The sequence below is a fragment of the Podarcis melisellensis genome, assembly GCF_964234715.1.
Source record: "Podarcis melisellensis genome assembly, chromosome: 2".
Classification (NCBI taxonomy): Eukaryota; Metazoa; Chordata; class Lepidosauria; order Squamata; family Lacertidae; genus Podarcis; species Podarcis melisellensis.
The window spans coordinates 117,705,065-117,718,564 of record NC_138529.1 but is presented as its reverse complement, the minus strand read 5'-3'; the positions used below and the strand labels follow the sequence as shown (position 1 = coordinate 117,718,564).

Here is a 13,500-nt window from a genome sequence, read left to right as displayed (position 1 = left end):
TGGTTGGAGCAATGGCAGAAAACGGCTTCCTTTCTTCCTATTTAAGCAGCACTTCATAGAATCTTAGAGTGGGAAGGGATCCCAGGGTCATCTAGTCCAACCCCCTTCAATGCAGGAATCTCAGCTAAAGCATCCATGACAGATGGCCATTCAACCTCTGCAACCGAAATCTATCTTCATCTCTAAGGGCAGGGACCACATCTCGGGAGGCAGAGCAGCTGCGTTGCCTGCAGAAAGACTCGGGTTCAGCCCCAGATGGCATCTTCAGATCGTGGTAGAACTGTCCCCTGCTGGAAACCCTGCGGAACGGGACTGAATGACACAGTGCCATCTCTCTCAGCCAGGTCCTTCCCTTACAAAAAATGGATTAGGGGCCTCAGTGTCCGGGCAGAACGATGGAGGTGGAGACGCTCCTTCAGGTGATGGGAGTTGTAGTCCAACAACATCTGGGACTCCCACAGGTTGAGAATGGCTGATACAGAATAATGCAGGTATGTTTTATGCTATGAAAATAAGGTAGTGTGTTCTATATATGTATTGTGTAAATGTATGCGTTTTATTTTAAATAAAATAAAATGGAAATCGAATGGAATCTGTTCTGGAAGTCCGTTCGACTTCCAAAACATTCGGAAACCAAAGCGTGGCTTCTGATTGGCTGCAGGAAGCCAAGGAAGCCCCATCGGATGTTTGGCTTCCAAAAATAGTTCACAAACCAGAACGCTCACTTCCAGGTTTGCAGTGTTCGGGAGCCAAAACGTTCGAGAACTAAGCTGTTCGAAACCAAGGTACAGCTGTATCATCTTCCTTAGTGCCACTATTCTGAATAATTCTTTTTATACGGTATGGGGCACTGGGGATGAATTTAAGAAACCAAGGGGGCAGTGGCCCCACAATGTTTGGGGACTCTGGTACAGTGGTGCCTCGCAAGACGAGAAGAATCCGTTCCGCGAGTCTCTTCGTCTTGCGGTTTTTTCGTCTTGCGAAGCAAGCCCATTAGTGGCTTAGTGGATTAGCGCTATTAGCGGGCTTAGCGGATCAGCTAATAAGCGGCTTAGCGGATCAGCTGTTAAGCGGCTTAGCGGGCTTAGCGGATCAGCAGTTAAGCGGCTTAGCGGGCTTAGCGGATCAGCTGATAAGCGGTTTAGCAGGCTTAGCTGATCATCTGTTAAGCGGCTTAGCGGATCAGCTGATAAGCGGCTTAGCGGATCAGCTGATAAGCGGCTTAGCAGATCAGCTGTTAAGCGGCTTAGCGGGCTTAGCGGATCAGCTGATAAGCGGCTTAGCGGATCAGCTGATAAGCGGCTTAGCGGATCAGCTGTTAAGCGGCTTAGCGGGCTTAGCGGATCAGCTGATAAGCGGCTTAGCGGGTCAGCAGTTAAGTGGCTTAGCGGATCAGCTGATAAGCGGCTTAGCAGGCTTAGCTGATCATCTGTTAAGCAGCTTAGCGGATCAGCTGATAAGCGGCTTAGCGGCTTGGGAAAAGGGGGGGGAGAGGAAAAAAACCCTGCAGGAACTTGCAATACATTTTCGTCTTGCGAAGCAAGCCCATAGGAAATTCGTTTTGCGAAGCACCTCCAAAACAGAAAACCCTTTCGTCTAGCGGGTTTTCCGTCTTGCGAGGCATTCGTCTTGCGGGGCACCACTGTATTATACAAAGATTTCCTTTTTTCACTTGGTCAATATCTAACCCCCCCCCCACTTTTTTCATTGGTCCTCTGGATGTCCGGGTATTGTGAGGAAGTTCAAAATTGATAATAAAATGTTTTCACGGAGAATGCTAACATGGGCAGGAAGCTTTCGTAGGAACCAAGGGAGCTGGGTGGGGATTTGAGGGCTCTGTGCTGGAAGACTCCCCTTCCAACTCTAACCACTACACCACACTGCCTTCTGAGTCGTATCCCCCACTGGAACATGGGATCTACCAATCCAGACGAGCATCTGGCCAGCTGCCTCTATGCACCTCTTTCGAAAACTCAGGCAAGCTGTTCTTGCACCCAAGACATCCCTCTGTTCAGTGGGGGTCCTCCGGAGGTTTTGCGGAAAGGTTTTCTCAAGGCCACCTGTGAAAGTATAGATGGGTAAGCAAGTGTTTGCTCACAGCGACAGAGAAACGGTTCTGAACCATGGGTTGGAAACTCATTTTTGCCGGAGGGTCCAAAATCCTTATCAGAGCCCAGCACCAAGACAGGCAAAAATTCAGAGGGGGAGAAGAGTTGCCTGCCTGTCAATCACCTGACATCAGCCGATCAGGAGTTTTGAAGTCCCTTGTCTGAAACTCTGGAGAGATGCTGCCAGTCAATGAACTCGACGAACTCAAATGAACTAACAATCTGACAATTTCTTATGTTCCAAGTTCAGATGCTTAGGTTAGGGGTGTGATAGGAATTTTGAGGTCTTAGATATATGGTAATGTTCATAACCGCACGTACATAGATAAGCACAGGAAGACCGACCTGAAGCCATTTTGATTCCTAAACTGAGCAAATGTTTTCTCTGCAAGGTCAAAGTGGAAAAGCCTCCCCATTGTCTTTTCCTTCACAAATCCTGTCTTAAGGACACATTTAAGATATGAATAGGGTGTGAGCCTGTGACCTGGCCCAGGAACTAAGTATTTTATCACTATAAAGAATGGCCCAGGCAATCCAGTCAAGTAAACTGCCAGACAAGAGATAAATAAGGACAGGAGAAAAACAACATTTAAATTTCTGTTTAGACCGCCTTTTTTGTGATGTATCTGAGGGGTGGTCTTAGGTTACACCCCTTCTGTGATGTATGTATGATGTTTCTGGGGGTGGTCTTGATCTACAGGGTGGCAATTTCAAAAGTCTTTATAAGGCCTTGCATGCCATTTTTCTGGGTCCTCCTCCTCTCCTGCGTGTGAGGGGAGCACCCTGTTGCAACAGATCAAAAAAGATCAAGCTTACTAGCTGCTTTGCTTCTCAATATTCTCTGGTTGGCCTCTGTTATTCTCTCCTACCAATAGGAACCTATGTAAGGACTCTATATGGGCTCTTGGATACCCCATAAGGGAAAAGGGCAATTTTTTGTTTACAACAGGGGCGGGGAGTGTCAGTTTGGAGAATCAACAAAGGATGGAAGTTCTGTTTATTCAGGACATTTATCCCCCAGCTCCCAATTCCAGCGTTGCTTACAAGCATATTCAAAAGAACTATACAAACATACAGTGATACAACTTACCAAACAACAACAAGAACCCCCAAAGACCCACCATTAAAACATCATCATAAAAACTTTTAAAAAACAACCTTGCATATAAAGTTACGGAAGAGAAAGCAGAAAGAAAAGATCGGAGGGAGAGAAGGAAGAGACAGCCCTGACCAGAGAAGAATGGCAAATCAAGTTGATGGACTAGGCCAAAATGGCAAAATTAACTGGGACGCTCAGGAATCAAAAAGACAAGAAATTTAAAAAAGAATGGGAAATGCTTATAATGTATATGCAAAATCATTGTAAACTGGTCAAAACGTTAGCAGGATTTTAAACACACTTGTAATGTAACAGAACGTATAGATAACTTAGGAAGGTGAAAAATTGGAGAAGTACTGATATGCAGCTGAAAACAGAATTAAAAGGACCCGTGGGATGAGGGGAAGTCAGGAGATTCAGAGCAATCTCCATATTTGGATTTTGTACTGTTTTATGTTGTATGTTTATATCTTTGAAAATCAATGAAAAGATTATTTTAGAAAAAGATCGGGGGAGAGAGAGGAATGTTCATTTCAGGATTTGCTAATTATTATTCACATATCAAAGGGAAATAAGGCAAAAACGAGTTAGTATTTAGTAATTCAATAATGAGCTACAAGTTCTCTTGGTCGAGGAATGTCATGGGTTGGTTGGACGCAGAGGAACGGGGAGAGGAACCACAGAGGAACCTCCAAGGGAAGAAGGCTCAAAGCCCGAGAATTGGAGGTGAGCCAACAGTAAATGATCACAGGGAGAAGACTGGGAGGAGGAGGTGTTGGAAACTGAAGAGGTAACAGGGCTTAGTGAGCGGGGAGAGTCTGTGGCAGAGAGAAGCCCAAAATCAGAGGCAGAAGCGGAGGCTGGAGAAGAGGGAGAGATGAGTCAGGCTGGTGAGGAAGCCAAGGAGTCTCCCCCTTCTGCTGCGACAGGCTCCCCTGACTCCCGGAACCAGAAGAGGTATGAAATGGGAAGAGCAAAGGCGGGCTGCTTGCTGGCACAGTCTCCGATTGCTTGGAAGAAACCTTCAGTCCTCGCAACGGCCTCCTTGGGGCAAGATCCCTACCGGGAAGAGCAGCTGTGGCTCACTAGGCCCGGACTGTTTTGTTTCTTTGACTAAAGGGTTTAACTTCACTGAAACCTAGTGAGCTATTGTGGACCCGGTCCCGACACCCGCCCTGCCAGGAATTGACTCGTATGTTTCATGCTCGTGCCCAAAGTGTCACGACATTTGTGGGCACGGAGGCAATACACTGTTTCCCAGGCTGTTCAGCCTTTTAAAAGGTCAACGGCCACACTTTGAACTGAGCCTGGAATGCCTCGGAATGCCAGTTGCTACAGTCCACAGGAGGGGAGAGTGCTCTTGTGTTCGAATCCTGCTTGCTGGTTTCCCCAAGGCATCTAGTCGGCCACCGTGAGAATGGGATGCTAGATTAGAGTGGCCATTGGCTTGATCCAGCAATCTCTTCTTACGTTCCTAATTCCTGCCAATAAAGGTAAAGGTAAAGGTACCCCTGCCCGTACGGGCCAGTCTTGACAGACTCTGGGGTTGTGCGCCCATCTCACTTAAGAGGCCAGGGGCCAGCGCTGTCCGGAGACACTTCCGGGTCACATGGCCAGTGTGACATCGCTGCTCTGGCGAGCCAGAGCTGCACACGGAAACGCCGTTTACCTTCCCGCTGGTAAGCGGTCCCTATTTATCTACTTGCACCCGGAGGTGCTTTCGAACTGCTAGGTTGGCAGGCGCTGGGACCGAGCAGCGGGAGCGCACCCCGCAGCAGGGATTCGAACCGCTGACCTTTCGATCAGCAAGTCCTAGGCGCTGAGGCTTTAACCCACAGCGCCACCTGTGTCCCCGATTCCTGCCAATAGCATCCCCCATATTGTCAGTTCATTCACCCCATCAGCTGTTTGGAAACTGATTCAAGGGCCTTATTAGACCTGAAGGTCATTCTACCCTCTTGACCTTCTAAGGTGGATTCTCTGATGTGCAGTGAGGCTTGTCTTCCAAGGAAAGCTTTTTCCACACTCTGTGCATTTGTGCGCTTTCTACATTGTGTTGATTCATCAATGAGGAGCGATGCACTTTCTGTAATTATTTCCCCAAATAGCCGGCATTTATGTGGCTTTCCCCCTTGTGTGACTCATCTGACGTACGGCAAGGGTTTTCTTCTGCACCAAGCTCTCCCCTCTGGGCGTGGAGGTTTCGTTTTATTTAAAAGAATTTGTACACCGCTTGTTCTTCCTTTGTGTGACTTACTTGATGGTCAGTTAGGCTGGCCTTCTTACAGAAGCTCCTCCCGCACTCAAAGCATTTGTACGGCTTCACCCCGGCGTGGATTCTCTCATGTCTCCTAAGGTTCGCAAGCATGCTGAAGCTTTTCCCGCACGCTGGGCATTTGTAGGGTTTCTCCCCTGTGTGAGATCTCTGGTGGGATCGAAGCGTCGCCTTGACGCTGAAGCTTTTCCCGCACTCCAAGCAAGTGTACGGTTTTACCCCCGTGTGAGATCTCAGGTGTGTGGAGAGGTGTGTCGTCTGCGTGAAGCTCTTCCCGCACTCGGGGCACGTGTACGGCTTTTCCCCCGTGTGGGATCTTCGATGGGCCGTGAAGTGCCCCTTCTGCGCGAAGCTTTTCCCGCACTCCAGGCACTGGAAGGGCTTCTCCCCCGTGTGAGATCTCTGGTGTGTAATGAAGTGTCCCTTCTGCGTGAAGCCCTTTCCGCACTCCAAGCAGTTGTACAGCTTTTCCCCCGTGTGATTTCTCTGGTGGATAGTGAGGCTCCTCTTGCGCGTGAAGCTTTTCCCGCACTCCAGGCAGGTGTACGGTTTTCCCCCCGCGTGATTTCCTTGGTGGTGGTCGGTTAAAGTCCTCTTCCCGCTGGAGATTTTCGGGCACTTAGGCTGAGAGGCCACAACCCCTGAATTCTCAGCCATGGATTCTTTGCGGTGCAAGGTGATTTTGCCTGGATGCAGCAGGGCACGCTCCTTTTCGGTGAAATGTACAGGCACTTCCTCAAAGGAAACCTGGAAGGAAGGAAGGAAGGAAGGAAGGGAGGGAAACAAAGAGAGAAAGAGAGAGAGAATGTAACAGTTCTTATTTCTCTTAACAGTTAATGCAACAGAAACTCTCTAGACCTGTGGTTCCCAATGTGGGGCACACCTCCCACAGGGGGGCAATTTGATTTTTAAGGGGGGCAATTTGAGAATGAGTTATTAACAGTTAATGGCCTTTTAGCCTTCCTCCACATGAATAGGAGTTCACCTTTTGAATACAATGGTACCTCGGGTTACAGACGCGTCAGGTTACAGACTCCGCTAACCCAGAAATAGTACCTCGGGTGAAGAACTTTGCTTCAGGATGAGAACAGAAATCGCGCCGTGGTGGCAGCGGGAGGCCCCATTAGCTAAAGTGGTGTTTCAGGTTAAGAACAGTTCCAGGTTAAGAACGAACCTCCAGAACAAATTAAGTTCTTAACCCGAGGTACCACTGTAATAAGAATTATATGTCACGGGGGGGGGGGGGTGTTTAGAGATGGCCAAAAAAAAAAAGGTTGGGAACCACTGCTCTAGACCACGGTTAGCCTGTATTGAATCATAGCTTGGTTTCTAAACTATGGTTAGAACGAACCATGGTTTAGTGCGAGGTTTTCCCAATTTCTTTTTTCAAATGATTAGTAATAACATTTATTTTATTAACAACAACAAAAGGGCAAACGTAAGAACAGGGGGGAAATAATCAAAAGTTTTAAACGATGAGGTGTCGCAGCCTGGAAGGACAAAAGTACAAAGATACAGGGCAGCTCTAAACAGACAAGGAAGTTTTCTCTTGTGTACCGCCCAGAGAACTTTGGATGCAGGGCAAGATATAAATTTAATAAATAAAACAATGAGCAAAGCATTAACTCTTTGTATGTGTCCCTTGACAGTTCTGCTGCTGCTAAGAGTGGTCCAACAGCTGATTCCTCCAGGGAATAATGGGGGAATTGGGTCTTTAGGGAGTGGCATTGCAGTGGGCAATTCTGACTGATGGAAAGGGAAAGACGCAGATTCTTTCAGGAAGAGGGAGACGGGCAGCAGGCAGAGAGGAAGCCAGAGAATCCCAGGGCTGTCACTCCAGAGATCCCGCCTCTTACCTGATCCGGTTGCCCAGAAACCATTTCCATTGGACCGGAAGGGAGAGATGAGGTAGAAAATATAACTGGCATACTTGACACATCTCCTATGAGGGGTACAAAGATATAAGGATGATCAAGAAATTACTAACAAATAGCTGTTGGAAAGGTAAAGAAAAAGAAGGCAACTTTTATCGTATGTGGTGGTCTTGTAAGGTAATAAAAGCATTCTGGGAAATGATATATAATGAGATGAAACAAATGTTCAAATTATTACTTTTTTAAAACCCAGAAGTTTTTTTATTAGGAATTATAGGTGCTGATATTCCAAGGGAGCAGAAAAGACTTTTTTATGTATGCGACGACAGCCGCACGGATGCTATTAGCCCAGAGATGGAAAGAAGATAAAGTCCCTACTAGAGAAGAATGGCAAATTAGACTCTTGGACTGGGCCGAAACGGCAAAACTGACTGGAAAGCTCAGGAACCAAGAAGAGAAAACTTTAAAAAAGAATGGGGAACATTGATTAAGTTATCTTGGAGACCACTGTAAGCAGATGAAAATATTAGCAGGATTTTAATAACACTTGTAATGTAGCAAGTACTAGGGAGACAATGGAGTTATATAAAATATAGATTATTGGTAAAGATGCAGTAGAAAAGGACCAATGAAGGTGAGGTGGAAAGTCTGGAGATTTGGAGGAACCTGTAAATGTGAATGTGTATGGTTGTATTGTTATTATTTGCTTAACTTGTAAAATCAAATAAAAACTATTTAAACAACAACAACAAATTACTAACATGTGCCTAGTGAAATGTGTTGGTCTGGCCTTGACAACAAAATCCTGTTGTCAAGGTGGCTAACCAGATACCTACAGGAAGCGCCCCCGCAAGCAGAAACTAAGCACAACAGCACCCTCTCCGCTTGCGATCCCGACAATTTTTATTCAGTGGAATGTACTGCCTCAGATTGTGGAGCGAGAGCATGGAGCCATCGTGGCGAGGGGGAGACCAAGCTGATATTTTATCCTGTTAGCCCTTACTCCGCAAAGTGGCGTCTTCGTCCTCCTCCTGCTTAATCAACTTGGACAGAAGCCTCTGCCGAGAGTCCACCGGGGCCGCGTTCTGTACCTTGGAGAAGTCAGTGGCTTCTTCTGCAAACAGGTCCTGAAATAACAAGACCGGGTAGGCTTACAATACGGATGCGTGAGTGTGGATTAGAAAAGGCTTCTGAGGGCCATTCTGTTTAAAAGCGGTGGTTGGTTTTTCCAGCGTCACGGCGATTGTCCACAGACAGCTTTCTGGGTCATGCAGACAGCATGACTAACAACAACAACAACAACTTTTTATTCAGACCCTGTCCACCTGTCTGGATTTCCCCAGCCACTCTGGGCAGCTTTCAACAGAATATTAAAATACAATAACCTATTAAACATTAAAAGCTTCCCTAAACAGGGCTGCCTTCAGATGTCTTCTAAAAGTCTGGTAGTGGCTTTTCTTTTTGACATCTGGTGGGAGGGCGTTCCACAGGTCAGGAGCCACTACTGAGAAGGCCCTCTGCCTGGTTCCCTGTAACTTAGCTTCTCACAGTGGGGGAACCGCCAGAAGGCCCTCGGCACTAGACCTCAGTGTCTGGGCTGAACGATGGGGGTGGAGACACTCCTTCAGGTATACAGGACCGAGGCCGTTTAGGGCTTTAAAGGTCAGCACCAACACTCTGTGTTCAGAAACGTACTGGGAGCCAGTGTAAGTCTTTCAAGACCGGTGTTATGTGGTCTCGGCAGCCAATCCCAGTCACCAGTCTAGCTGCCGCATTCTGGATTAGTTGTAGTTTCCGGGTCACCTTCAAAAGTTGCCCCACACTTCCGGCACAATGAAACACCATGACGGAGGACAGAGTGCACAGAAACACCACTATCCTTCTTGACGCAGTGGCACCTATTTATCTACTTGTACTGGCATGCTTTTGAACTACTAGGTTGGCAGGAGCTGGGATAGAACAACGGGAACTCACCCCGTTGCAGGGATTTGAACTGCCAAGCTTCTGATTGGCAAGCCCAAGAGGCTCAGTGGTTTAGACCACTTACCTTTGACTGGATTTAACTGTCCAGGGGTCCTTTACCTTTTACCTTTTTACAAGGTGACCACACCATACTCATGGTCTCTCACACACAAACCTCTCACGATTCACACATTCATCCCTCCCACCCCAAATCCATCTCCCCTGCTCTATTCTTTCTGTTCTCTCTCTCTCTCTCTCTCTCTCTCTCTCTCTCTCTCTCTCTCACACACACACACACACACACGTGTGTCCACGAAAAATTTTCTGGGGCAGATTTTTTCCAGTGTGGGGCAGTCAAAGGAAACACCGTTACGGCTGAAGTGGGCTAATTTCTCACCAAAAAATGGAAGAATGGAAGAATTGTGTTTATGTTTTTGCCTCAGTTTCTTAAAACACTAGGAATTTTACTTTTTTTTAAAAAAAGGAAAATGACACCTGAGAATCTGGAGATTATGGTTTATCCCAGAGGAACAAGAGCTGCAGAATTGGACCAAGGCCGGGTTCCAGATTCCAAGGCTGGTGGTCTGGAGCCTGTCAAACCTGAATTGGGACCCTGAGGTATGAACACTTCTCACCTGCTGCCGTTCCTGCTTCACATCCTCTTGGTGGCTGAGGAGGAAACCTTCGGCCAGGGCCACCGCCTGGGAACTGGTCTCCACTCTGCATCTCCTCACCCAGTTCTCTATCTCTGGGGGGAGGACAGCCAGGAACTGCTCCAGGACCACCAAGTCCAGCATCTGAGCCTTGGTGTGTCGCTCTGGCTTCAGCCACTCGCGGCAAAGATGGTGGAGTCGGCTGCAGGCTTCCCGGGGTCCCTCAGCCTCCTGGTAGCAGAACCCCCTGAAGTGCTGGCACGGCACATCTGAGCAGAGGGTCTCCTCCTTGATTATGACCTTCCGCACATTTCCGTCCCAGAATTCCCCGCTGTGCCCACATCCGAGGGCGTCGGTGCTCCTTCCTGCTTCAGGGCCCGTTGCTCCCTGCTCCCGCAACTTCGGCTCCTGCTCCAACATGGCTGAAGGGTCGCTTCTGCTATAGTCTGTCTCACGGCAAAGATTGGCCATGTATGTGATGGTGGTGAGGAGAAAGCCAAGCCCTGCAAAGTAAACAAGATGGTCTGCGAGGGGAAAACTCTTGCTATATTATATACAAAGCTACAGTTCCCAGAGGGGCTTAATATTCATAGAAGTGTAGAGCTGAAGAGACCCCCAAGTGTCATCTAGCCCAACCCCCTGCAAATGCAGGAATCAACCCCCCTTCCCAGTGAATTCTGGGAATTTCAGCTCTGTGAGGAAATAGGGGATCTCCCGACAGCTCCCAGAGCCCTTAACAGACGTCAGCTCCCAGAATCCTCTGGGGGAAGCTGTGGCTGTTTAAGATGGCATCAAATGGGGACGCAACTAGAATTATTTGGCTCTGCCTGTAATTGGTTGTGGATCCACTGGCAGCCCTGCTTTCTGCCTTACCAGTCTTCAACGAATATTATTGGATAGATCTCATTTATTTCCCCCAGCCCCCTCCTCACAGGCACTCCCCTGCCTTTTCTTCCCCACATCCCTGGTTGTGCTCTTAGCCAAGAGCTCCCCTTGTGGGGATGTCTTCCTACGCCCACCTCAGTGCTAGAAACCCCCTAGGCACGTTTCAGCCACATGGAGATCTCTGGATGCCATGGTTGGCAACTGACATCTCCATCTGGCTGGCCACACCATCTTTCTTATGCAGGTCAGCAGAAGATCTCATTTACTGCATTTATATCCTGACTTTTTCTCCAAGGGGCATATGGTTTGCCCCCCTCCTCAGTTAATCCCTGCAATGACCCTATGAGGCTGCCAAAGGTCACCCAGTGATGGAGTGGGGGGGGGGGTTGAACCCTTATCCTGGTCTGACACGCTAACCCAGAGCATTCCAAACTTTTCACGTCAGACACACACTTTTTAAGACACGTATCATTTCGCGACATGTTGCTTCAGTTTTACTAGCAAACCAGAGGTTAAACGAAACCCTTTCCAGTTGCAAGACACACCTACACACTGCAGCCGAGTGACACAATTTGGAAAGCTCTGCTCTCACCACTACCCCGCACTGCCTTCCTACAGTACTTCTGCTATGGGGCAGCTGGCTAAATCAAGCGGGGAACTAAATATGGGGAGAATGCATTTCCTTCCTCCCAACTCTGCAATTCTATGACTCTATGCCACTCCCCCCCCCGCCTGAAACCCTGGAGTGCTGCTGCCAGCCAGTGTCGACAATATTAGGTGGCCCCATTGGTCTGACTCGGTGCAAGGCAGCTTTTAAGCCCTTTCTCCCCAAGTCAACCTTCTGAGGGGTCTTCCCACCTGCCCCCTCCCCACTTTCTAGCCTCCACTGCGCCTCTGCATGGGGAAAAATGGGGAGGGGGCTCACCAGACCCCCTCCTGAAGCTGGAAACACCAAGGGAAACTCTTTCCACTGCGCTGGGAAAACTTTATCCCGGCTCGAAGCAATGAGCAGCAGCAGCAAACAACTCCTTTGCATCTTCCGTGCGCACCAGTCTCCAAGGAGCGAGCGGCCAGGCTGGAGGGGGCGGGGCCTCCGCTCTCGGAGGACCAAGAGCCTCCTCCCGCCAACTTCCTTCCTCTCTAGGAAGCTGCCTCCAAGCATCGGAGCATTTAACCCTTTGTTGTCCAAGCAGCAACAGTATTGTCGTTTAGTCGTGTCCGACTCTTCGTGACCCCCTGGACCAGAGCATGCCAGGCACTCCTATCTTCCACTGCCTCCCGCAGTTTGGTCAAACTCATGCTGGTAGCTTCGAGAACACTGTCCAACCATCTCGTCCTCTGTCGTCCCCTTCTCCTTGTGCCCTCCATCTTTCCCAGCATCAGGGTCTTTCCCAGGGAGTCTTCTCTTCTCATGAGGTGGCCAAAGTATTGGAGCCTCAGCTTCACGGTCTGTCCTTCCAGTGAGCACTCAGGGCTGATCTATTTCAGAATGGATAGGTTTGATCTTCTTGCAGTCCATGGGACTCTCAAGAGTCTCCTCCAGCACCATAAGTCAAGAGCATCCATTCTTCGGCGATCAGCCTTCTTGATGGTCCAGCTCTCACTTCCATACATCACTAGTGGGAATACCATAGCTTTAACTATATGGACCTTTGTTGGCAAGGTGATGTCTCTGCTTTTTAAGATGTTGTCTAGGTTTGTCATCACTTTTCTTCCAAGAAGCAGGTGTCTTAATTTCATGACTGCTGTTGTCACCATCTGCAGTGATCATGGAGCCCAAGAAAGTAAAATCTCTCACTGCCTCCATTTCTTCTCCTTCTATTTGCCAGGAGGTGATGGGACCAGTGGCCATGATCTTCGTTTTTTTGATGTTGAGCTTCAGACCATATTTTGCGCTCTCCTCTTTCACCCTCATTAAAAGATTCTTTAATTCCTCCTCACTTTCTGCCATCAAGGTTGTGTCATCTGCATATCTGAGGTTGTTGATATTTCTTCCGGCAATCTTAATTCTGGTTTGGGATTCATCCAATCCAGCCTTTCGCATGATGAATTCAGCATATGAGTTAAATGCCATATTATATATATATAACCAAACTGTATATATAAATAACCCCTCCTTCCTCGCCCTCTCTCAAGTCTTGAAAATCCACCCCTGTCAGATGGGTGTCATGTTGTTATGGTTATTATTGCAATGCATGGATTATTATCATTTATTTATGCACCACTCTGGGTGTCTCCCAACAAAAAAACACACACAGTAAAAACCACAATACAACATCACACACTAAAAACTTCATAGCCAAAGAAGTGGGGTGTTTTTTTAAAAAAATAAAAATCCTAAAAGTTATATACCGATTGATTGCTTGCTTGATAATAATAATAATAAGAAATTAAAATTATCAGTAAAACACAAGTGTTTAGTTTTTTAAAAAAACTAAAAAAGGATTTACACACATGCAAACATTCTACATATCTGAGTAGATTTGGCTAAGTGAAATTGTTTATAGCAGGCCCCAGAAAGAAAGTGCAGTGACAGGTCCTGTCTGATATCAATAAGCAGGGAGTTCCATAGTTTGGATCCGATTATTTTTTAAAAAAACATAAATCTGTTTCTAACTCCCCACCTCTCTAAACCAAGCTGTTG

At 47.6% G+C, this 13,500-nt stretch overlaps 2 protein-coding genes across 3 annotated transcripts in view; one reads left to right on the top strand and one right to left on the bottom strand.

The window, feature by feature from the left end:
• The window catches only part of LOC309364436 (uncharacterized protein), a gene marked incomplete at its 5' end in the record, with an annotated part of 133,318 nt that overhangs the window by 66,968 nt on the left and 52,850 nt on the right, over positions 1-13,500 (top strand). The window lies entirely within an intron of this gene.
• Positions 5,403-11,950, bottom strand: LOC309363771 (putative zinc finger protein 75C). Of its 2 annotated transcripts, none has more exons than XM_081900175.1 (5): positions 11,782-11,950; positions 9,954-10,474; positions 8,360-8,483; positions 7,339-7,424; positions 5,403-6,229 (listed from the first exon to the last, which is right to left on the bottom strand). In XM_081900175.1, the coding sequence occupies exons 2-5, from the start codon at positions 10,440-10,442 to the stop codon at positions 5,420-5,422; spliced, it is 1,509 nt and encodes a 502-aa protein (XP_081756301.1). In that variant the 5' UTR covers positions 10,443-10,474; positions 11,782-11,950; the 3' UTR covers positions 5,403-5,419. The 2 variants fall into 2 exon arrangements, with proteins under 2 accessions (XP_081756301.1, XP_081756300.1); XM_081900174.1 differs by lacking the exon at positions 11,782-11,950 and adding an exon at positions 11,402-11,686.

Bases quoted from the DNA above. Each gene is read 5' to 3' on its own strand.
- LOC309363771 (XM_081900175.1), bottom strand. From the start codon at position 10,442: ATGGCCAATCTTTGCCGTGAGACAGACTATAGCAGAAGCGACCCTTCA. The intron at 8,484-9,953 runs GTGAGAAGTGTT...TTGTTATTTCAG, and splicing joins TGAAGCAGGAACGGCAGCAG to GACCTGTTTGCAGAAGAAGC. The intron at 6,230-7,338 runs GTAAGAGGCGGG...CCTTCCTTCCAG, and splicing joins TTTCTGGGCAACCGGATCAG to GTTTCCTTTGAGGAAGTGCC.